At 42.3% G+C, this 27,579-nt stretch overlaps 1 protein-coding gene across 4 annotated transcripts; it reads left to right on the plus strand.

Moving 5' to 3' along the window:
- Positions 1-602: 602 nt before the first annotated feature.
- On the plus strand, positions 603-27,579 carry znf652 (zinc finger protein 652). 4 transcript variants are annotated; one of them, XM_079519995.1, is made up of 6 exons: positions 603-953; positions 12,854-14,362; positions 16,600-16,747; positions 18,399-18,514; positions 20,563-20,707; positions 22,897-27,579. In XM_079519995.1, the coding sequence occupies exons 2-6, from the start codon at positions 13,361-13,363 to the stop codon at positions 23,511-23,513; spliced, it is 2,028 nt and encodes a 675-aa protein (XP_079376121.1). In that variant the 5' UTR covers positions 603-953; positions 12,854-13,360; the 3' UTR covers positions 23,514-27,579. The 4 variants fall into 4 exon arrangements, with proteins under 4 accessions (XP_079376121.1, XP_079376122.1, XP_079376123.1 ...); XM_079519996.1 differs by lacking the exon at positions 603-953 and adding an exon at positions 964-985; XM_079519997.1 differs by lacking the exon at positions 603-953 and adding an exon at positions 1,014-1,112.

The raw sequence follows: 27,579 nt of genomic DNA on the forward strand, positions 1-27,579 counted from the left end.
GATGATCCATATCAATAGCATGGTTTTTAAATTTGATACATTATATTGATTGGTATGAAAGGGTTTTCAGAAAATAAAATTGCTATAACGGCAACTAGTTTTAATGTACTGAAGTAAACATGCATCACATGTAGGACAAATTGTCGATAATATTCCAGGTTCACTTGTGACTTTCTGACCTTACTAAAAATATTAGACTATTTAATTTAATATACCTTCATCTTAGTACTTTTTTGTCAGATTATGATGGTGACATTTGCAGGACTGTTTCCATGCAAGAACAAAGCAGGTGCCTTCCCCCCATGCAAAATGTCATGAGAAATGTTAATTGAACATTTGAGCAGTGAGAAAGTAAAACCTCCTAACGGCACACAGACAGTACACTACCTTTCCTAATATGTAGAGTGTTTTGTATCCTACTCCTACACAAATTGAATATATTTTACATTTAAATATAGTTGTGTGATGATCACTGGAGTTGAGAGTCCCTAGACTTCAATTCATATCACGGTCAATTAATTAAGCTCACGGCGTGCACGCGCGTCGTGCCCTGTCTGGTGCGGGAGGGGAGGGAGGCAGACAACTAGACATGGTGCCGCGCGCCTCCAGAGTACCAGACAGACAGACAGCGGCCTGCCCTGAACGCTGCAGGTCCTGGATGATGATGATGAGCGCGGGACTGGTGCGTGCGTACCCGCGAGACCTTGGCCGGGGCCACGTAGCGAATCGATAGGGTTCCATCCAGTGGTGACTGTTGAGGGTGCACACACGTACACACACAATAACACATATACTTACATGTTTATAACCACATTTGTCTGGTAACACACTGCTCCACATGAACACACGTAAAGTAGGTGGATGCAGAATGCCAGCCAGAAAGGCGCGTGCAACGCTGAATCTGTGCAACTCTGATTGCACATCATGCAAGAGGGAGGGCGCTCTCTGCGAAGGTAAGCCAGCCAGCAGCGTCCACATACACACTGTACGTTAACTTGTTTTATTTATTTACACATTAATGACAGTCCTGTACAATGCAAGAAAATGCGGAAAAACGTGCACGCAGAGGCTATGGTGTCGTAGCTTCGATGTGAATTGCGTGTGAGCTGAAGGTAATATTGACTTTGTGACAGGCGAGTTCAGTGGGTTTGTCACAGCACAGCACAGTCTGCTTTTTGTTAGGAAAGCGGGGCTTTTTTTTAATCTTGCACGACAAGCTAGCTCGGCTAACGAAGCTTGACATCGGGATTTCCATCTATTTTCATGTGTGCCAGATGATCGTCACTAGTTTAAATAAAACGTGCAACATCGGCTGTGAATGAACGTTACATAAAGATCAATGTTAGCTAAAAAGCTAGCTAGCTGTGATCTGGGCGGTTTGGGACGCACAAAAAAAAGTGAAAGTCGTTTAGCTTTGGTAAGCTAATGCAAGTCTGCTAACAATACCTTTGTGAAGGTATGGTGCACGATTACATAATTGTTTTACACGGTGTCTATTGTTCTATGACTCATAAGTCTCATAACCACCTCGAGCTAATACAGTGTGTATATATAGCCATGTCATGTGCGTGCAGTTAGTAGTTGTATTGCTAGCTGGCTAACTAGCCCAAGTTGCTCAGGCCTGCAGAATGATACTGTTCTTCAGACGAGTCTACAATGTTGCCTTTTTTATTTTAACCCGTTCTTTGCTGCGCACCGCGCTAGACTGGCAGGTCAAAAGGTTGGCCTTTGAAGTCAAATCACACAGACGTTACAGTCCGTTTCCATTTGTGTTGCAATGCAAGTGCTTTTGAAGAAAGTGTGTATTCATATTCACATACCTTCCCATATTTCATATTTTATTTGTTCTTGCTTAATAGATAAAGCTAATTATTTTAGTTATTTTCACCGGCAGGAATATCTCACTTTCTGGATTATTATGTGACTTATTATTCACATACCTTCCCATATGTATTTGTTCTGGCTTTGATCAAGCAAATTATTATAATTTTTCACACCAGGGAATGTCTCTTTCTGGAATGTTGCCATTTTCTTTTTCCTGAATGAGCTGTCTGAATTGAACTCTGCAATCTTCAGTCTCTCCATCTATTCATGGGATCTGGACACATCTGATATGACGATTAGAATTGACACTTTAGTTTTTAGTTTCCCATGATGCCTCAGACTTGTTGCCAAAAGATTGAGGCGCTATACTGGAAGCAGTAGTGAAATACCTCCACGGGGATGAAGCACCCCTGCAGCGCACCACACACAGTGTGCTGGTTAAGGTCTTATGAGTTCGGATGGAGTCAGGAATGTGAACCCTCACATGTTACTCTCTAAGTTGTGAAATGGAAAGCTCATTATTAAAGTTTATACTAAGAGGGAGCAGTGTGTAATGATAGTACATGGTAAAGGTGGTGCTTTTGAATGCTTCAAATGTGCTGTCAGCCACCAAGACTTGTATTTTGGCGTGTCCTTTCTCTTGGTATTTATAGTTTTGTTTTTAGGAAAGTCTGGTCCTCTCAGTCTAGCATCTGTTGAGCTTTATGTGATAGAGAAAATAAATGAGCATTGGGGCCTTGGGCTACTTGCTATCTTTTCCAACATGAACCCTATCATCTCTAATGGGGCGAACATTTAGCAACAATGGCAAATCTGTCTGACAACGTGTCGCAGCGTGAAGCTTGTAGATTGGCTATTTTCGGTCAAGAGGTTTTGTGTGGAAGGAGGTGACCCCTACTGGGGGTCTATGAAGTATGTTTATGTTTATTTTTATTGAAGGATCCCCATTAGAGACACACGACTGAGCCTCTAGTCTTCCTGGGGTCCTGAGTGTATATATAGGGGTTAAAAGGTTAAGTGCGATTGATGTTCATTTAATTGTGAAATGAGACTTTCTTTTTATTGACCAAAGGGTTGCTGGTTTATTTTTACATTTGTTATTATATAGGGAGCAAAATTTATCTCTGAAAGCTGTCCAAACTGAAAAGGCCAATTACTAGTGGTTATCATTCAACTATGTTTGACCTCAGCATCTGACAATATAACTGCGTAGGCTAATTAGTACCGATATGGAGAAGTCTCCCTACTTCCCACATCAAACGAAAGAGTAATTTCACTGTGAGTGAAACTGTGACATGACTCATCACGGCCAACGATAAGCAGGATTCTACCAAACATGGGTCTTACATAACCGTGCTGTAATGTGTGTTTGCGTGTGTGTTTTGACAGAATGTTGGTCGGTGAATTCATCACTCTTGATCCATTTAAGTTTTACTGACCTGGGGAAATCTGCAACCAAGTTGATTCATGTTGTGTTTTAACTGGATGGATAGATGGATAGATAAACAAACCGACTTATTGATGTCACAAGAGAAAGCATGCAGAACAGCAGTAGTTTGAAGTTTATTGAGAGGATGGCCCCTTGAGATGTCGCATCTCGTTTTAGAGGGGGTCCTATACATACAACATTACAGCAGTGCATGTACACATAACATAACATAACATAACATAACATAACATCATAACAACAGTAGGCATGAAACACAGGACAGATCCAGGTAGTAAAGAGTAAAGAGATACGGCTAAGATTCAAGAATAAAATAAATACAAAAACATAGATGGGATAAGAAATTCTAGCCTGGCCATTCTGCACTTGAACTGATCTGTTGGGATAATATGAGCTAAATGCAAATAAATATAAATATAGGCAAAAGTATCATGTATAATCTATAACCGTTAAGCCTAGATACTTTCATGAATAAAACACGTATGCCCATGCCATGCATACAGGTACTTTCATTTATCCATGAAAGAATCTAGGCCTGTAGCGTGTACAGAGTACAGACTATCGAGAGTGAATACTGTATGTAAAGCTGATATATATATATATATATATATATATATATATATATATATGCATGTATGTGTGTGTGTGTGTGTGTGTGTGTGTGTACAGTGTCCGACAGCAACACCTATGGAATCACGCTGTATCAGCCTTGGCTACACAAGTGGTTGTCACACAGGCAGTGTCACTTATCTCTGCACAAACTTACATGATATTTCTTGCTAAATGTCTCTCACTTTCACAAGACAGATGATTCTATATATCTGCTAATGTCGAGACTGATGGATAGTCTGCCTTTATTTTCTATTTTGACCATGCACCTGGTCCTGGTGTATTTGATATTGATGCTTGTTATCTAATAGTTTGACTACATTTGAAACTGCAAAACATTGGGAGCTTGTGCTAACTATAATTTTATCCAGTACTCTTAAAACATTTTTTTTAATGCAAGTTGCAACAATAAACTTGTATGTATTGTACAGTCAATCTAAAGTTAATATAATGAAGATTATTCAATCTATTGATGATAAAACATTTACATTTGTTGGCCTAAGCAGGCCTCTAATTATGATACTAGTTTACATAGTAGTCCATGAGAAAAAGTGCTAGAGTGAACGAGCAGTTAATCCAAACATAGAATGGAACACAGAATTTTCATGGTTGTTCATAGGCGAGAAGCAGTACGGTTTTGGCTATTATAGTTTTTCATACTATTTTGTATTATACACACATTGGTCCTCATTCACAAAGGAGAAATACGCAAGAGTGTAACGGAAGCGGAACGGAAGCGTAAACTGATGCGGGAAATTCCGTCCGATCACGCAACGTTGTTTTGCCGTGCAATTCAAAGAGCGGTGTGTACCACAGGTACGCAGGTGTATGTTGTGAGGTACGCAGGTGAATGCGAGCGGGTGCCAAATGATCGGAAAATCAGCGGATAACTTCATTTGCATTGATCCACGCCCCATTTCACACCATAAAAGGCGTCAAGCATGACTCAGCAGACAGCAGTAAAAAAAACAAAAAAGAAGGCCTTACAGCTCAAACGAAATAGAGGTCCTCCTGACGGAATGCAACAAAATAATGATATTTTCCAGTATAGTGGCTTCACAAATTAAAATAAAAATGATTGCTGGAAAGAATTAGGCTATATTAGGAAATTAAAAGAAAATGATCTGACCATGTCAAGCGCCGGAGCGACGACCACCACCTGCAGTCTCTTTTTTTACATCCATATACCATTACATTTGTGCGTGATTCTTTATATTGTCTATAGCCTACCATTAAACTATATAAATCATTTCCCAAGCTTACAAAACGGTGAACGCTGCTCCGCACCGCTGCAGCAATGTCAAGCTGACTTACGGTATAAAATTCAGCTTGGCCATTTATTTATTTAAGTTCGGGACCAAGGCAGCAAGCTAGCGTATACTTGGCAATTATATTATAAAGCCTTTTCTTTTCTATTGAACAATTGCTCACTCACACCTTTGCAGAGGTAAAACATATATCCGATATTTGTATCAGAGCTGCATGCATTGATTCATGCGGGGAATAGATTAATATCATCTCACTGTCATCTGTCTGAATGCCATGTGGAGAATGGATTTGTTCTGATCATGGACACGTGGCATAGGCCTATAGCTATTTAAAATTTCAACCATATACGGCGGGTATAGCCTCCTCTTTGTCAGATCTAAGTGCAGGTTCATTTATGATGATGTCGTCATATTAAAATGATTCGCGAATTTCGCGAGACATTTGGCACCAAACTGGATTGATCTCATCAATGTAGTAGCCTACAGCCTAGCTATAAGTTCCCCATATTATAATTAATTAAGGTGCACTGGCTTAAAACTATGACTGGCCGAATTGCACGCGCTGATGCAATAATGTGGACTTGCATGTCTGTGAACCATAGAAATAATCTGTTCTGTCCGGGCCGGGCTCACCGCACCGTTATATTCATTTTCCAATGAATTCGTACAGTGCAGAATGCAGATAAGTGTATGTTCTTATTATAATTGTGAGTTTGTTTTTTAACATGCAGCGCGAGTCCGCGAGAGCCGATCTACAAGCTCACAACGCGTTGCACTGCGAGTAGAAAGCTGTCAAGTGCAGCGCAATCGCGCATGCTAGAAATATCCTAATAAATAAATAAAAAGGTGTCGGGTTTGCAGGGGCAGTTTCTGTATGGGACTCTAGGCTAACCTGCCTCTAGAATGCATGCATTTAGGCATCCAAGTGATACTTGGCTTTTATATAAGCTATCATTTTTTTATGTGCTGACCAATGTTTTGGACAAATGCCTACATATTTTATCTGAGATTTGGGGACTTTTAATTGATTCAGAATGAAGACTAAAGCCTTCTGAATAAATCTACGCAAGCAGTACACGACCCTCTGAGCTGGCGCAGCTTTTAGCGGAGATTCCGACCATCCGACGTCACCGTCAAGTTCACGTTCAAGTTCATGAATTCCCACGTAATGTGGGAATCGACGTAAATGCCTGTCCGCTCACGCTCCGCTCACGTTACGTAACGGTATGAGCGTAAACGCCGTTGTGAATGAGGACCATTGTCTGGCCTGATGAAGGTCTAAGCGACCGAAACGTCGACCAAATAAAGAACAATTATTTTTTGGCAAGGGTATCTTTCAAAGATACCCTTTTCATTCTTCGTATTATACACACACAGGATAATCTGTTAGACTTTTGTCTCAGGCAGCCATGTGAGTTGAGTTGCTCTGTCAGTACACAGTTTGCCCTCCCCCTTGGTCTTAATGCTCTCAGAGCTGCTGTCCAGTTCTTGGAAAGGATCAGAGTGAACATGCACAGGAAGACAGGTGCATCTCGGCATGAGAGTAGTTTGTATAGAACAAATTAGAAATTCTTTAACCACACTTACCACAGCACTGTGACTGCATGCATGCAAGTTTGTCAAATTAAATTATGATTCATGCATCTTTTGACTATAACTTAACAGCAGATACGGTGTGGATTATATTATTAATGCCTGTTCATTGTTTATTGCCTTCCAACAAGATCAAAGGACAGTAGGATTAAGGCTCCCTACACACTGTAGGACTTTTAAAGTTGTCGGGGAGTCATCAGATACTTGTGAATTTCACACTACAAAAGTATTTTTTCCCCCTTTTTCTTTTAACCGGTTGTCATATCTTTGTGGCTTTCACACTAGACAATTGATCGCCGACTAGGGATCACACACTGCAAGAGTTAACCAAGACACGATCCAGACCAGATACATATAGGCTACTTGTTTTTTAGTTCAATCCATTTTGAAGTCTCACGTAGGAGCAGGATCCCGTGACGCATGCACAAGTCTCTCTCTCTCTCTCTCTCTCTGCGCACACACACACACATAGGCTACACAGGGCGAAATAGAGAAAGACAGGAGTCGGGATGCTAAAGTGTGTGTGTGTGTGTGTGTGTGTGTGTGTGTGTGTGTGTGTGTGTGTGTGTGTGTGTGTGTGTGTGTGTGTGTGTGTGTGTGTGTGTGTGTGTGTGTGTGTGTGTGTGTGTGTGTGTGTGTGTGTGTGTGTGTGTGTGTGTGTGTGTGTGTGTGTGTGTGTGTGTGTGTGTGTGTGTGTGTGTGTGTGTGTGTGTGTGTGTGTGTGTGAGACACATTGTCCAAATGTTTGTGCTAGCCTGCCGTGTAGATTCCCTCGCGGTCAAGTGAGATGCATTGGTTTTATAGACTATTTAAAGGTATATTCAGTGATTTCACTTATTTCAAATATCACTTTGTTTTCTTTTTTGTGATAATCCTCCATATTATAGACCATATAATTAGTTCCTCCCTGTCCCCAGTGAACCGCAGGGGTAAAAAAAAACCTTGTTTTGGTGGTGGGTGAGAAAGCCTTCCTCCAATCAGGATAGAGGGGGCCTTCCTCCAATCAGGATCGAGCGGGGCGGGCCTTGGTGCACGTGGGGCCTGTTGCGTGTCCCCCACTGTAGAGCATGTGCATATTTTGTTACCGGGGCGGACCGGGTTTTCTTTTTCAAATCACCCAAATCACTGAATGCTCCTTTAACAGAAATATTATGTTAATATAGCTACCAATATGCATGACACCTGTATTTACCCAAGGAATAAGTAGGCTATGACACCTGAATCTACCCACTGAATAAAGGTTATATATAAATGTATTATCTATCGATACAGGAGCACAGCTGTCCTGTGCTCTCATTGGCTGTAAATACAGACCTCCTCAGGGGAAGTCACAACCCCGTTCATACTGTATGATGTCCAGTTGAGAGAGTCAAATATCAACCTGCTAGATATTCAGAAACGCTCAGGAAGGCATCGGCGAGTGCTTTCATTGCCGCTGGATCTTCTCGCAGACCCTTTCACACACAGCGATCAAAACCGTGGCGATCAAAGCCCAATCTTGCGTCAGATCGGGGGTTTTGTCGGCGAGCGCCAAAAATATGGGTTTTATGGGTGTGGGTGTTTTCACACCCAACACCCTATTTTGGTTCTCAGAAACCATCGGTTGTTTGGGACTTATAGAGGAAGACTCACTTGGCTTACCTACCTTGTTGTGTTATGTTGTTGCATGTTATAATTGAAAACTGATTTAGAGTTGGACTGTCTTGGGGGACTTGGCAAGCTATACTGATATTGGGGATTAAAAATCTGGCTAACATCCAATGTGTCAGCTTGCTTGATTTCTCTGTTTCTCACTCATTGTTCTTTTTTTTAATCTACGTTCACTGTAAATTAGAAGAGAAATGTGTAATGGTTGCGGTAAATGGAAATCATTTTGAAATGTCCTCGGCTTATATCTGTTAGTCTTTTTAGCTGGGACAGAAAGATTGAGGCAAACTGAAGGCATGTGTCTGTCTTGAGTTGAGACGAGAGGATGTTGTCTTTGAGAAATGTGTTTGTGCTCTCTGGAGTAGTTGCAATTTGCAAATACAGAAACCGCCCTAGTGTGCACATAGTATTTTGGCTGCTAGTGGTTTGGGGGTCAACCTACTGTCACTCAGGACACAGGGTCATAGAGCAGTACCCAGGTGCAGATTATTGCTAACATGAATACATTTATAATGTCATCAGAAGATTATTATCATGGTCCGGACAGTTAGCTCAAACGTCTGGTAGGGATGGGTCCGATTAATCGATAATCGTTAATAGGACCCGAAATCTATTATTAAAATGAATCGATAATCGTTTTTCTTTTTTTTCTTTATGAAAATCTGTTGAAAAGGCAATATTGTCATCCAAACAGGACAGGGCTATAGGCCTACCAAAGTGTGCATGGGATGTGTCTGTGTAGCTGCATGACTGAGAGGAGTGTGAGTGACTGAGTGTGAGTGCAGATTGATTCCAATACAGGTTTGGAGGATTTAGCAGGTGTTGGGAATTTACCTAATCAGGCCTAGGCCACCCTGGGCAAGACCTACGCTGAAAAGACTTGCGGGATTTTAGCGGAAGTATCGCCCAAGGAAATGACCTTGATGCTTTACAAATCACTTTACATTCTCTGCGAATGAAACAAGTGTTGTGATTGGTCGGGAAAATATCGTATCCGGGGGAAATACATCTGACGGATGTTCCGGAGGATACATCCGCCGATAGCTTCTCTGCCTTACGTTGTGACCAGGCTTTTCTTTTCGCAGATAAGTAAGCCTGGGACCGAGGCTAGGCCTAGGCTGGGGTTGCTATGGTGATCAATTGGCTCTGGTCCAGGGACCACCAGTGGTCCTCATCCAAAAGATGGAGTTCGTAACCAAATTGACCCTTATTAACTCTGAAGAGTTATTGTTAATCATCATCAGGTGTTCCCAAACATTTTGGCTTAGGTACCCCTTGGGGGGAAGAATTTCTTATTTGAAAAAAAAAAAGTCATTCATTTTGTACACATTTACACATCCCTACCGTCTGGGCACCTAGGCTGCTGAGCCAGCCTGCCGGCGTGCCACGGGTTCGACTCCCGATCCCGACGGCCTTTGCCGCGTGTCTTCCCCCCCTCATCTCTCTCCCCATTTCCTGTCATAAATAAATAAAGGCAGAAAAAGCCAAAAAAATATATAATAAGAAACCAGATTAAAAAATTAAGTGATTTATTTATGCATACCAAATTTGTATTCTGTGCATTTTGCTCAGCTATGAAATTCTGAATGTTGTGAATAAATATATTCATCTATTATCCGTCTATTAGCCCAGCGGTTCCAAAACGTTTTTGGCCAGCATGCACCCCCTGTTACCTCCTGACCTAGCTGACACCCCCCCCCCCCCCCCCCACACGGAAATATAAATTGCATTAAGCTATATAGAGACATACATCTATTTTACAAGAGAAAACCTGTGCGTCACATTAGCTCGGGCCCGGATTGCTGTTTAGCAACACTGCTGCTGACTTCCACGGACACACTCACACGCCACGGAGCACGGCCAGCCTCCCGGGACCTCACGAAAAAACACCCTCCGATCCCTCCACAATGTGCGTGCCAGACCTGGTGCTTGTAATACCCAAATTTACTAAATTTACCCCAAAACGCACACCTAGCCCCACCATAGCCCCCGCACTGCATGTTGGGAAGGACACAGCTTAATGTAGGGGTCACCGATTGCTGTGCAGCAAAACACAGCTGAGATTGGCCAGCCAGACACACACACACACGCACACACTATCGCCACAACATGCACAGTCGGATGCCAAGTTCTTCCGCGCATTATTTATTAACCAGTCCCACCACGGACTCATAGTAACCTCGCATCAGTGTCACTGCAGACACGTGTTCACAGTACTGTGGAGGATTTTTGTCTCGCATCGCGCGAGTGGACGTAACGGGGGAGGGGGACTTGAAGTATGTGTGACGTGTGTGGTTTGATTTCAGCATGGGAGAAATCGGATTTTCACCCTGGGAACTTTTCCCACCCAATGCATGTTAGTCAGATTTCGGTTTCGGGACACTGTCGTTGCTCCAATACAATCACTGATCAAAATAATACAAAACGACACATAATAATAATAACCCATCCGTTACTACATGTGAAGGGCACAATACTGGGTTTAAAAACACAGCTGAAACATGAAGTGGAGTCTGTCAAATCCCACAATTTCCTCTCTTCCCATTGCGCTGCAAAGTAACTATAGGATGAGCCGCCCGAAGGGTGGCGAAATTCTAGTTTATCCACATATATGAACCTGAATATGGCATATATGTGCAGCATAGGCTATATTCTGCATATACTTGCCATATATTGGCATATGTTGTTAATATATTTAAAATAAAACCATAGCACCACCATTAGCCTTTTCATGTCTCACACCACAAGGGGTGCACACGCACACATTACTCAATCATGGAACATTGATATTCAATTTCCCTTTCCGCAATGATTTCCTTTCTTGCAATGATTTCTCCATAACTGTGGTTACATTCTGTTTTGTGAAAATGTGTGTGACTTAGACTGTGTGTGCTTGTAAGGTAATACAGATCCAACACATTTGCAGAAATCTTAGTATCTTAGAAAGTATGCCTTTTGTACAAGAAAACTTGCAATAAACGGATGTTAAAAAATAAAACGATTAGTTTGGCTCGGTTGAACTGCTCACATTATTATTTACAAATATGTGTATTCACTGTAATTAATATTTAACTAGAGCGGTGCCCATTGGGCACTGGCCTACTTGGAACGATGCAAGTTGGAAATGAATGCCCCACCCAATTATTACGTCTGTGTCGCTTTGATGCTCATATATGGAGTTATTTGTCAGGCATGCCCAAATATGGAGTCTATGCAGATGTCAGTACATCATTGTGATGTCAGAACAGGCCAACTCCATATATGGAGATCTAGGGGTGACCAAGTGTGATCAATTGGCTGATTTGGGCCCTGTCCATAGCCTGGGCAGAGTCTTTTGTGCTGGTTCTGGACAACGGTGTATCCCACCGACTCAAGGCACTGCACTCCCTGTGGTGGTGTGGAACGTGTGTCAAATTTGAATTTGGTTCTCAAGTTACGTGGATTACAGACGTATACACACGTACAAAAGATGTGGTGCATTTATAGATAGATGGATGGATGGATCGATTAGATGTGATCAATTATTCTACATCATTGAGTGTTTGAAACTACAAACCGCTATGAATAATAAATACAGAATGACAAAAGAAAGATCAATACATGCTCCTTCTGACATCAGAAAAAAAACTGCCGTTTAGGACCAGCTTTCTGAACAAATTTCAGGGAGACGGGACATCTGGGTGTGTAGTAGTTCTGAGAAAAAGTTCTTAGACCAGTGAGACCATCACATGACAAGTTCTGAATGACGCCAATTTGTAAATGCATGCTCCTTCCAAACACTTTGAAGGAGCATGTATTATGGTTATGGTTTATGGACTATAATGACTGCTAAAGGTGACAAACGTTCCAGCATCAACAAAGTTTACCAGTATATTGCTTGTGACTGGATGTTGGTAGTTACTAGTCTGAATATAATTGCTTGAATTGACAATGACAAAAGCGTTTGCCTCATTGCCAGTCAGAAGTTAAAACCTAAATCTTTTTTCTGCCTACCTATAATTTGTTTTGATTTAGAGTTTGAATCTATTCTAAGTCTTTAGCCATCAATCATTGATGGGCGTACATAAGTCAACAAACCATGTATAAATGTTCCTCTTTTATAGTTGCTGAATTTTGTAGTATTGTAGTAATAATAATTCTACATGCCTTATTTTATAATCAACGTAATATAATAGTGATGTGTATTTAGGCAGCTGCCAGACAATCTCTGCATTACATCTATACTCGGGTGTTCTTCTCCTCATACACTTGTGAAGCCTGTGGTTGACACACACACGACATTGAAACTCTTGCGGTGAAGTGTAGCGATACTAGCACTGAATCTTGGTTTGTAGTGCTGAATCTTGGTTTGCAACATTTTATATTGGCTGTAGTTTAGGTTCAGAGACAGCCTCTTGCGTAGAACGGAAAAACATTTTTTCTAACTTATCTCCTTGTGTCTCATTTGCTCTACCTTATTTCCTAGGTCACACTTGGTGAATGACTCCTGAAACAAGACGGAAATCCTTGTTGCAGCTCAGCGTCTGGCATTAAAGCCCATCTTTACCTGCTCTGCTCTGAGGTGTAAAAAGACGGGCATTCTGCACATCAACCACCTGAAGAGGAAAACCAAATCTGCAAGGCTTAAACCATCAGCAAATAAGTGGAGCTTCAAATGTTAATTTATCAGAGAAACCAAAACTCAGATTCTGAAGTCTGATTCTTAGACGTATGGGAAAAGATCTGCAACAAGCTGCATGTCTTTCCAGCGGTCCTACCTCCCTCGGAAAACATGGAAGCCCTTTTTGAGTCTGGTTGAAAGTGTCTTGCCCTCATCCTCTCCTTCCTTTCTCTCCAGTAGTGGGAGGGGTGGGGGACCGGTGTTGTCCCCCCTACCCCTCCTCATAGACTAGGTGAGTCTTAACAAGGCAACGCTGCACTCGTTTTCGTCCCCTGCCTACTGTCATCTACTCTCTGGTCACCCTTTCTCTTCATGACATCCTGCCAGAGCCTCAAGGAAGAGGTGTCTGTTCCTAGCCGTGGCGCTATGTCCCAGGAGGAAGGCCGCAGGACACAGGTGTCCCAATCCTACTTTCACTCCCCTAACCAAGATCTGGACCTGCCAGGAAAGCTGTACAAGCGTGAAGGTGCAGGTAAACCTTTCTCGGTGCTGGTGGACAATAAAATTGCAACCAAGACCACCATGGGAGACCAGACCCTTGGCCAGTTGCCCACTCAGCAAGTGACCCCACAGCAACAACAGCAGCAGCAGTATTACAGAGAGGGAAGAGCAGGGCTGGAGGTTGGGGCGCAGGGGTCCCAGGCTGGGAACGGGGGAACGCCTGAGGACTCTGAGGACAACGAAGAGGAGGAAGAAGATGGTGACGATGAGGATGGGGAGGAGGAGCAAGAGAGATTCAAGCGTGCACAGATCATCGTCGAGGTCAACTTGAACAATCAGACCCTTCATGTATCCAAAGGGGACGACAAGGTGGGACCACCAGCAGATGGCTCACCCGTGAGTGAGGAGGAGGAAGAGGAGGTAGAGAGTCCTGACGATGATGAAGAAGAGGAGGAGGAGGAAATTCAAAGTCGAAGAACGAGATCTAAGAGGGCGCGCCGTGCGGCTAGCAGCACTGCAGTGCGCAGCCAGCCGCGGAGGAAGAGCCTGCGGACGGCCCCGAGCACGCCCGCCACCGGCATGACCACCAGAGGGAGGCGGAAGCGCGGCCAGCAGCCCAAGAGGAAGCGGAGGACGACGAGGGCCACTGCCTCTTCTACTGGCACCGCCGCGGGGGTGAAGGACGACGGTGATGAGAGGGAGGTGCTGGTATGTGAGAAGTGCCCCCGTGTGTTCAACACGCGCTGGTACTTGGAGAAGCACATGAACGTCACACACAGGCGCATGCAGATCTGTGACAAGTGTGGCAAAAAGTTTGTCCTGGAAAGTGAGCTGGCCTTGCACCAGCAGACCGACTGTGAGAAGAACATTCAGGTAATGTTGCATGTTGGCCCTTGGGCCGATATAACGTATCTTGCATTTTTGCATTATGGTCATGTTCTCTCTGAAAGTTCTGTGATTTATACAATACAACGGTACACATTTCATGATGAACAAAATACATTTAAAAAATCACACCCGTGTGAAGTGAGGGGCGCTAATATATTAAAGTCTACCTCATGTTGATTAGATGATGTAAAACAAACAGTGCAAACATTAAACGCCATTAACAATAAAGAGACAATATGACGTAAATGGCACATTATGACTAAATTTTCCCTTCATTGTCAATGGTGTTTACAAAACAAACTGAACTAAAGACAAACATTAAACCTGTGTATAGTAGGGGCTGGCGCCCCTCAAAAGTAATCTAAGCATGTGGATCTCGGCATCCACTTAGGAATGGTGTGGCTTCAACGTGAATCTTGGAATTCATGTGGGCAGTCTAATTATGACATCAGTCACCTATGGCGTATAATTCTAAATTTGTTTCAGCCGATCAGAACCCCATTAATTTCCATGATAACATTTTGTTAAATATTTCAAAACATTTTAAACTTGAAGAAATTAGATACTTCTGTGGCCAGTAAGAGGATTTGTCAATTAACCCTTACATAAGTGAAAGCGCATGGAGAGAAAAAAAATTACTAATGTATTTTGAATACTTGAAAACACCTAAGAGAAAACTCAAAATAACCACTATTGTGTTCCAATCTCTGTAATTATTACTACAAAATGGTTACACCCTGAATAATGAACCAGATTAAATTCAGTTGTTCGATCCCTGGATGATGTCAGTGTCTAGGGTGAACCACATAAACTTGGTATAGCACAAGGTCAGATTTGTATGTATTTATCTTTTCTTTGTGTGAATATCTTTCACATTTTGTAAATTCATCTCAGATCCACTGTTCCACATTTGGGCAAGACAGTCATCAATAATATGACATCAGAGATCCACAGGGAAGATGAGCCGTTATTAAACCCTGACTTGTTTGTTGTTTTATCAAGAGAATCAATGATTAAATAAACAAGCATGCTTCATTTGTGTGGCTGCTCTGAGCAATTTGTATTTATGTATCAGTCCCACGGTGGAAGGCATCCAGCCTATTTTTCCTTTAGCCAGCCTTGAAAGCCTTGCTGCCTGCTGCATTATGGTCCGACCAGGAATAAAGCCTTGCTGCCTGCTGCATTATGGTCCGACCAGGAATAAAGCCTTGCTGCCTGCTGCATTATGGTCCGACCAGGAATAAAGCCTTGCTGCATTATGGTCCGACCAGGAATAAAGCCTTGCTGCCTGCTGCATTATGGTCCGACCAGGAATAAAGCCTTGCTGCATTATGGTCCGACCAGGAATAAAGCCTTGCTGCATTATGGTCCGACCAGGAATAAAGCCTTGCTGCATTATGGTCCGACCAGGAATAAAGCCTTGCTGCCTGCTGCATTATGGTCCGACCAGGAATAATTTAGTGAGCTCTGATCAGGAGGCTGTTCTGTTAAACCAGTGGTTTTTAACCTTTTTCATATCACGGCCCATTATTTATTCTGCATTTGAGCCACGGACCTAGCCTGGCTCCAGCCCTGAATCGCTACCATTAAAAAAATATGTCCTGGCGATATACGAAATTAATTAGTGTCAGGCTACCACGGACCACCATTTGATGAGATTTATCCTCTCAAAACTAAATAATATTTTGTTGTCGTTGCATGATTTGCACAATTGCACAATTCCATACTGAATTTATGTTGGTACCATAGGAGAGATATGGTACTTCTTGTAAATTAACTAACACAGATGTTTTACAATAATGTAGCTCTTGAGAGTGTAAAATGAAAAAAAAAATCTATTTAGTTTCATATAGATCTTTAACTCTCAAGAGTTAAAGATCTATATTTGGTTACCAACTCTCCATTTATCTGGGGACCACCTGAAACCTCCTCAAGGACCACTGGTGGTCCCCGGGCCACTGGTTGAAAACCACTGTTAAACCATTTGGTCGAAGATGCATAGGGATTTCAATAGACTAGTCCAGGCACCTGAAGGTTAGCCTCGGAAACAAATTGGCCAGCAGAGGGAGTCAGAGCATAGTAAGACGGCTGAGGCAAATGGGAACTATACTGCCATGGTGTCTGGCTGGACCTGTTGCAGGGTTATAAAAACTGTTTTTTTACTAACTGGTGCTACCTGTTTTCTTGTTTTGTTGTCTGTGTGTGTGTTGTGTCCTCTTCAGTGCGTCTCTTGCAATAAATCCTTCAAGAAGCTGTGGTCGCTACATGAGCACATTAAGATTGTGCACGGCTATGCTGAGAAGAAGTTCTCTTGTGAGATTTGTGAGAAGAAGTTCTACACAATGGCTCATGTCCGCAAGCACATGGTTGGTGAGTGGAGACTAGTTCTATCCTGCTGTGCTCAGTGGGCAGTGCACAGAGTTGTGGAAAACCTTCCACACCCCAATGGGACCATAAAGGGGCTCATAAGCCTAGTTCAGACCAAAGATATGTGAAGAGCCCAGCTGAAACGTGCAACCACTTGCAACAGAAATTGCAACATTATAAAACTGGACAGTCCGCATTGAAGGCGATTAGTTGAGACCGATTGCCGTTTACACAGCAACCTCTTGCACGTCATTCAATTCAATCTTTATTAGTGGACTCAGGTCCATATACAAGGTACAAAGGAATAGACAAAATAAACACGACAGGCAATAAAAAAAAACAAGGAAAACATGTAAAATAAATAGTACAAAACTTAACCCACAGGCCGAACATACAGGCATTTTAACCAATGCACCCTTAGTCTGGATGTATAGCCTGTCATGTCAGCCTACTGTACTTCCATTATGCACAAACTCGAGTCCAGTAGCTGACAGCACATCAGCTTTTCCTGTTCTATTTAGCTCTATTTCGGGCTATGGGATATTCAGTAAACAGCTGTCCCTCCCAAGTATGGGAACAAAAATGATCACGCATTTGTGAATCGTCTGACAATATTTCCCTATTTAAGATATTGTGTTTTTTCTTGTTGTGATGCCATTAGGGTGGGACAGATTTAGGAAAGGCATGCCTGAATGCCAGAATATGTATAACAGTTGTGAGAGCAACAGTTGTGATAATCATTATTTATGATGCGTTCTGAAACTTGTTGCATGTGTTTTGACAAGTGGAATCTAGGGTAAATCAGCCGCCCTGCAACGTGGTAATTCGGACCGCTGAAACTGTTCTGTCTCATCGTGAATCTCTGGTCTGAACTAGGAATTGGTGTGATATTATCATATGATGTGTGTGTATGTATGTATGTATATATAATAATAAACTTCATTAGACTATTTTATTCATATGGGTAAAATGTATCCAGTATGAGATTAAATGTAATGCTTTTGAGAATTAATCTTTATTTTCTTTAACCTCATTTGTTGGCTTTTGACAGAGCATAATGAAAGAATCAATAACTGTTTATACATCAATACATGCTTTTCTGTTTTTTGCAGTATTGTACTTTTATGCGTAATACTTTTCCCTATGCAACAATGCAATGCTAACGTTTGCCATCATACCTCACCAGCTAACGTTTATATTTCATCCGATGTCTTTTTATTTAAGTTTCTCATAAAGTAACTTTGAATCCATGTTTCTTTTAGTAACTTTAACTTTATCTTGTAATTTATTCCCCTGTCCCTAGAAATGGACAATAGTGCACATAGTTTGGAGATTGTGAAAGTCCTATCCAATTTTGGGCACTTCATTCCGCTCATGTCGGCATTATTATATTATTATTATTATTGTTAATATTAGTTTTATGCTTTTATTCATGGTAGTACAGTGACGGTGTAAAGAGACAGGAAACGTAGAGTAGGGGAGTGACATGCAGCAAATGCTCCAATGGGAATGGAAACGGGGACTAGCTAGACACTACTAGTGTGTCTTCATTAGGATAAATTGTCTGGGATTAGATACAGTTATGCTATATCCAGGACTCAATCTTTGTGTCTTTGTCCTCTCTCCTGTCAACCCCCACCCCCCTTCTCTCTAGCCCACACCAAGGACATGCCTTTCACATGTGAGACATGCGGCAAGTCCTTTAAACGCAGTATGTCGTTAAAGGTTCACTCACTCCAGCACTCTGGGGAAAAGCCCTTTCGTTGTGAGGTGAGAAACACAATGTATCTCTCTTTCTCTCCCTCTCACCGTCTCCCTCTTCCATGTTTTGCACAGCAGCTGTCAAAAGTATCTGAGTAGTTGCTGTATTAAAAGTTATTGACGTAGCAAGCCATTCAGTGCAGAGGACTTAAATCTGAGATGTCTAGATATAAAGCAATAACTATGCAGATTTCAGGCAACCTATCCATATAATAGTTGGGTCTTTTTATTTGACTAATACTCACACTCACGCATAATGCCTTTAATCCATTGAGACCTGGAACGCATCCATGTCACGTTAGCGTTTAACCACATTAACCATTAACCCATTTTGGGGCGGGAACCCCTTTTGGTGTTTTAAACATTGTTATAATTTAGCTATTGAAAAATAGCAGATCTACAAGCTCATAGCGCGCCACCGAGTGGCGCGCTATGAACTTGTAGGTCTGCTATTTTTGAAAAATCGTTAAAATGTGCCTCAAATCTTTCCGAAAATTGTCATGATTTAGAAAACTTTTTTTTTTAAATTTCGACGTCAGGCCTGAATGGGTTAATCCTGTTTAACTGGATTGATCGACTGAATGCAACTGTACAGTATGTTACCCACAGGCATGCCATGCCAACTTGTGAACCTGTTGACCCATTCTAGACGGGAACCGCTTTTGGTGTTTTAACTAAGCATTATGTTATACTTTAGCTATTGAAAAATAGCAGATCTACAAGCTCATAGCGCGCCACCGAGTGGCCCGCTATGAGCTTGTAGATCTGCTATTTTTGAAAAATCGTAAAAATGCGGCACAAATCTTTGAATATATATATTCTTTCAGAGCAAAAGTTTTTTCAGGCCTAAATGGGTTCTATGCGTTGATCTCAGTACTCATACATTGACTGGCAAATCTTTGCAGTCTATTTGTATGTGCATTTGTTTCAAAAGGAGATTCATGCTTGAAAATAGGCAGTAAGAGGAGACACTTGTACTGTGTGGTTTGTAACTGTTCCTAAAATATGTCTTTCGTATGTACAGTGTCCCTTGCATAATCTTCCATTGTACTGTTATGTATTCGTAGCAGATGTGTGCTCCGAAGTCTGTTCCCAAGTCAAACATTACTAGACCCTGAATACACATGGTGTACCAATTCAGTGGGACTTTGGATAAATTAAATGCACAATGTTTGCCATTGGACTCTAACCAGCCTGGGTTCTGGATGTGTTGTGACCATCAGGATGAATGTTTTCCAAGCCTGTTTTTTTTCCTGCTCATAATGGTTGATAAATATACTTGTCCAAATACTTCAGTTCTGCGGAAGCCTTTAACATAGAGGATGTTTAACCCACCCAAGGCCTTCACTTCATGTGGTTGAACCACATGAAGTGAGTACAGAACATGTGTGGCTGACTACTCCCTGATGTACGTTTCTGTGGTTGTACGTTGTATGTAAAGGATTCCACTGTAACTGATTGTATAGTCCTGCTGTCTTTTCTCAGTAGGTGTTCTCTAAGTAGTAATTAAAGTAATGTAAGGATAAAGTCCATTCTCAAATGAGCACCCGCCCAACCAGGCCACTGGAATGGAAGGTCAAAGCTAAACGGGTCTGGGTCTGCTTTTAAGATTCAAGATTTTTGTCCTGAGGACGAGATCTTCAAAGATAGTGAGGACGGACAAATTACCAAGTATGGCGCCAAATGTGGGGACAGAAACATTTGCATGTATGGTGCCAAATTTGAGGACGGAAAAATTACCATGTATGGTGCCTAAATTGGTGCTGCGCTGATTGCCTGAGCATTGCATAATGGGTGAATATTGTGTGCGCATCACCCGTTATGACAGAGCAAAGACGATAGAGGACAGAGCCCAGACCCTCCTTCACCTGGGTGAAATGTACTCACAAATGCATTCAACCAAATTCGCCGCATTCAGCAAAAGAAAGAAAAAAAGAATATTGACATATCCCCAAACGGGTATGGACTGGTTGTTATATAATATTGATATTTGAATGTGCCCTTGAGACTGTGTGTCCTTTAACATTTTAGTGTTATCTGGATCTCTTCTGTTCTAGAACTGTGACGAGCGGTTCCAGTACAAGTACCAGCTGCGCTCACACATGAGCATTCACATCGGACACAAGCAGTTCATGTGCCAGTGGTGTGGCAAAGACTTCAACATGAAGCAGTACTTTGACGAGCACATGAAAACACACACAGGTGAGCCACAAACTCACAAGGACAGACATTCACCTGGCAGCATTTAGGCTCTTTAGGAAGAGTTACGGATACCAATATTTAGCCAAACAATGTCACTCTCAGTCAGCAAGTCTCTGTGCACCCATCTAAAAAAGGAAAGAAAAAGGGCGTCCACTAGACGACTGCTGCAGTGGTAGTCGCACAGAGACTTCACCCAGTCCTTTTTTTATATAATGAAAGGGAGGTATCGCATCAAAGACGAGCCTCACATATATTGCGGCTTTTAATGACTACCCAGACACATGCTTTATTACATCCCTCAGGTTTTCTTTCCCCATGGCCCGTTCTATTTCCAAAGCTGAATTGAGCACGCTGCCTGCACCTCCTTCTGTGCGTTTTTCTAGCGTGGGTGGACCCTTCTATTTGAGAGGTGTAATTACTGTACCCTCTCCTCTCGCTGTTGCTACCGACCAATTTAGCCTTCAGCCATGGGGGACACACCCAAGTGATGCTCTGTAATAGGCATCACATATGCCCACATACACACGAACATGAACATAAACTCCCATAGTTCCTCTAGCTTTTCTGATCTTTTTCAATCTTTTTTGAGTTTTGTGAACACACACACACACACACAGAAGGCAGCCATACTGTATTAACTAGCACCTTTTTTATATTCCCTGTCCATTTGAAAGAGTTTCCCACCTAACACAGCCCAGTATAAGGCATTCGGAGAGCACATCAGAAGCCTGTAAGTGGGATGGTGGTGTGGGTGGTTGCAGGCACATTGAAGGACACCATAGAGGGAGGTTAATGGGAGTAGTTTTCCAGTGAGTGCCATTGCTCACTTTCACATCTCTTCTCCGAATATAAAAGACAGCGTTCCTGGAAGTGGGTGGGTTGATGGCAAAGATTTTTTTATTTATTTTTTTTGCAACTCATTAGCATTTTTAAGGGACAAACCTAAGGAGGAATGTTCATTTTGGGGGCCTATACAAACTTGCTGCTTTTCGGCTAAATTTGAACGTTCTGGATAGAAAATATGACATCCATGTGAAGTTCGTAGAACCAAAGGGATTTTTGTTCTGGAAGGGCAAGCAAGAATGGCCTCTTTCAAAACACAATCCATATGGTTCAGGACCTATGAATGGGTAAACTCAATGCACTTCATTGGGAGGGTATCAGCTGTCTTCAAGCACGTGTATCCAGTGACAGTCTGCAATTGTCTGCAGAGATACTTAAAAAAAGTAAATAAATACAGGTGGTTATTCAGAATCAGTTTTACTAATCACATCACAGGTAGCAATGAGGACGGAGGTAAGAGCAAAGGGAAAGAGATAGAAAACAAGCGATAGAAAACACGTTTAACAGTTACAGTATAGTATATGTGATGGCAGGTACATGATATTTTGAACATTTTCTATTAGAAACATTAGGCAGTGATTCAGGAGTCCAGAGTTGATGTTGGCTAGACCACACACTCACATTGCATAGAAACATCAGCATCATATGCAGGTGTGTCCTTGTTATTTAGAAACATAAGCATCATATGCAGGTGTGTGCATAATGTGATGCCTTAAGGATGGGTAAAGAAATAGCAGCAGCAGGTACAGTGTTACTTAATGTGCTGTTCCAAAGTGCAGTTTGTGCCGCATGGGGCGAAACAAGGTACAGAACAAAAACTACATATTTCACATGCCGGGCCTCAGCCGGCACGGACGGTTAGCTCAGCTGTCTGGGCACCTAGGCTTCCAAACCAGCCGGAGGGCGTGCCGCGGGTTCGACTCCCGAGCCCGACAGCCTTTGCCGCATGTCACTCCCCATCTCTCTCCCCCTTTCCTGTCTGACTACTGTTCCCTAGCAATAAAGGCATAAAAAGCCCCCAAAACAAATCTTTAAAAAAAAAAAAAAAACACCTCAGCCAGGCGGTGTTCATGGCTTGTTCAACAAGGTTATAAAAAAACGCACACATATTTCACATGGTTAAAAAACACCTCAGACAGGCAGTGTTCAACAAGAGTGGGTAGAAACCGTTATTGTGTGTTGAGGGATTTGATACTGTGGTATGGTCAGCCTCAATTATTGAGTCGACTCCGCTGGTCATCAAATTATTGTTTTATGTTTATATACTGTATATATATATATATATATATATATATATCTGCCGTTCCCCGATCTCCCTCTCATCTGTCTCATCTGTCTCCCTGCAGGTGAGAAGCCTTTCATTTGTGAGATCTGCGGGAAGAGCTTCACCAGCCGGCCCAACATGAAGCGCCATCGTCGGACCCACACAGGAGAGAAGCCGTACCCATGCGAGGTCTGTGGCCAGCGCTTCCGCTTCTCCAACATGCTCAAGGCCCACAAGGAGAAGTGCTTCCGGGTCACCAGCCCTGTGGTCTTACAGGCCAGCGGCCCTCCTGTGCCTCTCCGGGTCTTTGCCAACACCCTCTCCTCCTCATCCTCTGGCCCAGGCCCCTCGGCTGCGGCCGCCCCGGCTACCGCGTCGGCCCCACTGGGCCTCAGTCCACCAGGAGGGGCTGTGCCTCAGCGAGGCCCCATGGGACACTTCTCCCACCTGCACCACTCGCACCTACATCACGCGCACCTAGCCCACCTAGCCCACACACCTAGCCCAGCCCACCTCCCGAACACACAACAGCACGCCCCGCCTCACCACCACCTGTCCGTGCCCCCTGTATCCCACTTGCCCCCACCCCCCGCCCTTTTCAAGAGTGAGCCCCTCAACCACTGCGGGCACGAAGACGGCGGTTACATGCACCACATGCCCCCCTCTGACAAAGGCCCGGGAGCTCCCCAACACCACTGAACTATGTTCCAGGCCTACTAGCCCGCACACCGGACCACACCTCGTTCTTCTTACATACCTGGTCCTGCCAGTTTCTCTTAAATGATCACTTCAACCGTTTCAACTTTATCTTATGGTCCTCCTCAGTAATGCTCACTATAAAATCTCACATTTTCCATCTACTTGATCTGTGTCTCAAAGGAGGGCCGTGGACAGTTCAGAAACCTATCTACCAGTGACATTATCGTAAGTAGGCAAGTTTGGACATTTGAAAGAAGATTTCAAACTTTCTTTCCTCTTTATTTTTGAGGGGTGCTAGCCCCTCCTATGCCCAGCTTTGTGGGTCTGTGTGAACACAAACATTGTCTGATCACCCCATAGCGATGATTTGATTGGTTGAGCAAAGTACATATTGAAGAAAAAAAGTGAGGGCAGAAAAGTGAAGACGCCAAATTGTGAAGATTTGATTGGCTAAGCACAGAATGTGATGTATGATGATAAGAGCGCCCCTCACTTCAGTGTGATTTTTGTATTAATGCAGTTTGGAATCCCTGTCAGTGGTCAATGGTAGGAAGGTTTCTGAACTGTCCATAGCCCACCAATGAGATGCAGAGTAAGCAGACGGAAGCCCTGTCTTATAATGATTAAGATCTAGTTGAAAATGGGAGAAGTGCTTATTCAAACTGTACGGTCACTAGATTTGGAAGGCCCCCCTCAAACATGGCAAGGGACATTACATGCAAAGTAAACACACCTGGGTGCTTGTGAAAGACTAATATACCCTCGGTACACAATAGATAACTGAGAAGCCTACTTAGATACCACACTTAACTGACATATGAATTTTACAATTTTGAGAAACATTTTCATGAGAACATATTCTTAGGAAATCTGAATAGATGAATTTGTAGAATTCCTTTCGCAACAGATGGGAGCGTTTAACGTTGAGTTTTACCTTCTTCGCATTTGCGCCTGTGAGTAAGGTCATCAAAGACCTTAATCTTAGTATATCAGTATGACTAATGGTTGCAAGTCCAAGCATTTTGCTCAGTGTGTTATCCGTGTAAATTCCCACAGTTCTGGGCAATGAATGTCCTAACCGCTTCTAACAAGAACCTCTGTCTGTCTTTTGACATATAGGGGCTGCTATTCCTCAGATTGTCAACAGCAGTAGTACAAGATGCAGTGCTATAGGTCACATGGGTGGGGGGTAAATAGGACACCTGTTAGGTCCAGACAGAGTCTGGTACGGAGATTCATATGATTGTGTAATGGTGCTTTCCATTCCAATACTGCATAGAGTTCTTAACTTTGCTTTTCCATTCAAGGGTCACAGTGTAATTAATATAATTATAAGTGTATTGTGTCATAATACGGAAGTATAACATTGTTTAAAGTCTCCATTTTGAGGTAACCTCTGGACCGGACATATTTTATGAACAAAAGAATAGTGCCAGTGATCTTTAATTAGCCACAGGCACACACACAACCCTCACATTTACTCACCCAAGCCTCTCAAACCTCGGCTTTCAGTACTGTTGTTTTTAGATAACAGGTGACTCAAATACTGCCACTGTGAGGGGGTCGCACATATGGCCCCACTTGGATATCTCTTCTTTCACGGACAATTTGTGCTCCATCGTACAATGGTGTCTCATGCCGAAAGTAGCCTATCTAAAAGCTCAATGTTATTGCAGGCCAATGCCTGCAATAACATTTAAGATTTTCTAAGACCGTTACTCAAAACGGAGTAACTGTTGAACATCAACTCACAAAACCACAGGATAGTTGACAAATTAACAGATCCCTCAATGAGGTATTTAGCAGATGTGAACCCATGTGAAAGTACTCAAAGTACTCAACTGAATACTGAACACTACCAATATGACTCGTTGAACTTGTAGATCAGCAATTTTCGGCACGACTTTTGTACAACAAAGTATAAATTGTTCTCTCTCTCTCTCCTCTCTACCTTTCTTCCCTTGGCTGCTGTCCAAATGATACGGGTTTAAGGTCATTTGACATGATACAGTACACAGACTTGGGACCTTTACTCATCACAGTTCTTAACTGACTAATATGCATATTCTAATCAACCTATGTTCCACAGTTTGGTGTGGGGCTTTCTTTTTTATGTAATCCATGAGTTTGTTTGTTTTTTTATTTACTTACAGTATACTGTACACACCCATTGACAGTTCCTTACACACGGGCAAATGTGTCAAAACCTATTGAATGTTTCCTATCTGGAATGATGGCAGAGGCTCGATGCTGTTTATCGATGTTTTATAGAAATGATTCTCAGAAAATCTGCTCTTCGGTTTCATACTATTGAATGGTTCTCATCTCTAGTGTAGATATATACTGTGGTTACCACATATACATTCTCAGAGAATATGCTCTCCTCAGTTTCAAACTAATGAATGGTTCTCATCTCTAGTGTAGATATACTGTGGTTAGCACATCATAGGAAATGTTAGAGATTAAAAGGCAATTTGTATATTGTTTCTAATACACTTACATTTCTTGTATAGATAGCATACTCAAATCATCACAAGAAATTACATTTTATTAATGTACTGTCCCAATTGTGTGAATGTTATGTCTTCAAAATGAGAGGAAATGGTAGAAAAGGCTTCTTGAGTATTTGGAATGGTTTTAGTTGCTTGATGGGAGCGGCTGTTAAGAGATTTGTGTGTGTGTGTGTGTGTGTGTGTGTGTGTGTGTGTGTGTGTGTACGTGTGTGTGTGTGTGCGTGTGCGTATGTCGCCGTCTGTCTGGCTGACTCCCCGGTGCTCTGTGCGCTGCTTTTACACAACTTACCCCAATATTTGTGTATGTTTTAGGGATACCAGAAATGAAATGACCAATAGCATTAAATACAGCATGACCCATCTACTGCCTTGCTGGCATTTAGTCCTTTTAGAGTGGTTCAAACTTGATAAGCTGTATGTGTCCCTCCTGGTTTTTAGACCTGCAAGTATCCTGCCATTTCTGTGGATCTTAATACCACAGTGTTAGCTTATCAAAATGTCCCCTGTCCTGGTTCACTGCTGTGCTTAGGCCTCTTTTGCAGTATGGAACTTTGTCTCTATTTTTTTTTTTTTATATTCATTTGTGTATATCCTCTGCACTTTACTGCTGCGTAAGTGAGGCGCAGGGAAGGGAGGGACTGACAATGCATTGTGGAAGCAGAGAGTGATGTTTTTGGCTGCATTGGAGACAGCGGTGGTGGTGATTAATTTGGTGAGCGGATGTTTTTAGGCAATGGGAAAAGGAGGAGAATCAGATTGGAGGTGGATAGTGTGGAAGGGACCGCGGCAAACGAAGGACAATTCGTTTAGGTTGTGCATACAACCTATTTTGTTTTTTAAAAACAACATTGACCCTATTTTGGGAATGCATGTTTATAGATGAAAATCTTTGACTTTTAGGAGATTAGATCAGCTATTTTTGAATATTGTATAAAAAAAACAACGGCTGGCTTAAGTTAAGAAATGTACTTTCACTCGAATGTGGACATGCCCCCCATAGTCTGACGTCCTGCTTTGTGGTTTTACACTAGTCCCTCCCAGCTTCTTCTGAAATTCATAAGTAAAATCCTGGGTGCTAATTTAACTGACATTCAATTGAACTCCCACAGTTAAATCAATACTCAGGATATGAGTGTGCAGCCTTCCGTTTGTTGGAATTCTCTTCTGGAGTTTCCTCTTGTCTTGTGCTTGTCTTTGTTCCAATTGGCTGTATGATTCTCCTCCTCTTTTCTTTGTTGTATAGAATGCACTTTCTACTAAAAATCTTGGCTAGTTGAGAAAAAAATAACATTGTATATTCTTTAAAGATGTTTAAAAAAATCAATATACTTTTTCCCCTTTGTATTTTTAACCACTTAATGTAGCATTGCATATTTTATTATTGTGAGTATCTGGTACAAAAATGTGCAGCTTTATACTGTCCTGAGTTGTCCTTTTTTTGTATGTCTCTGGAGGTTGAGGAGAAGTGGAAATGTTGGGCCTTTTTTGATAATGTACATTTAACTGACTCTGCTAACTTTGAGAAGTAAAAACAAGTAGCCATGATTATCACA

Source organism: Electrona antarctica (genome assembly GCF_951216825.1).
Source record: "Electrona antarctica genome assembly, chromosome: 14".
NCBI classification, from domain to species: Eukaryota; Metazoa; Chordata; class Actinopteri; order Myctophiformes; family Myctophidae; genus Electrona; species Electrona antarctica.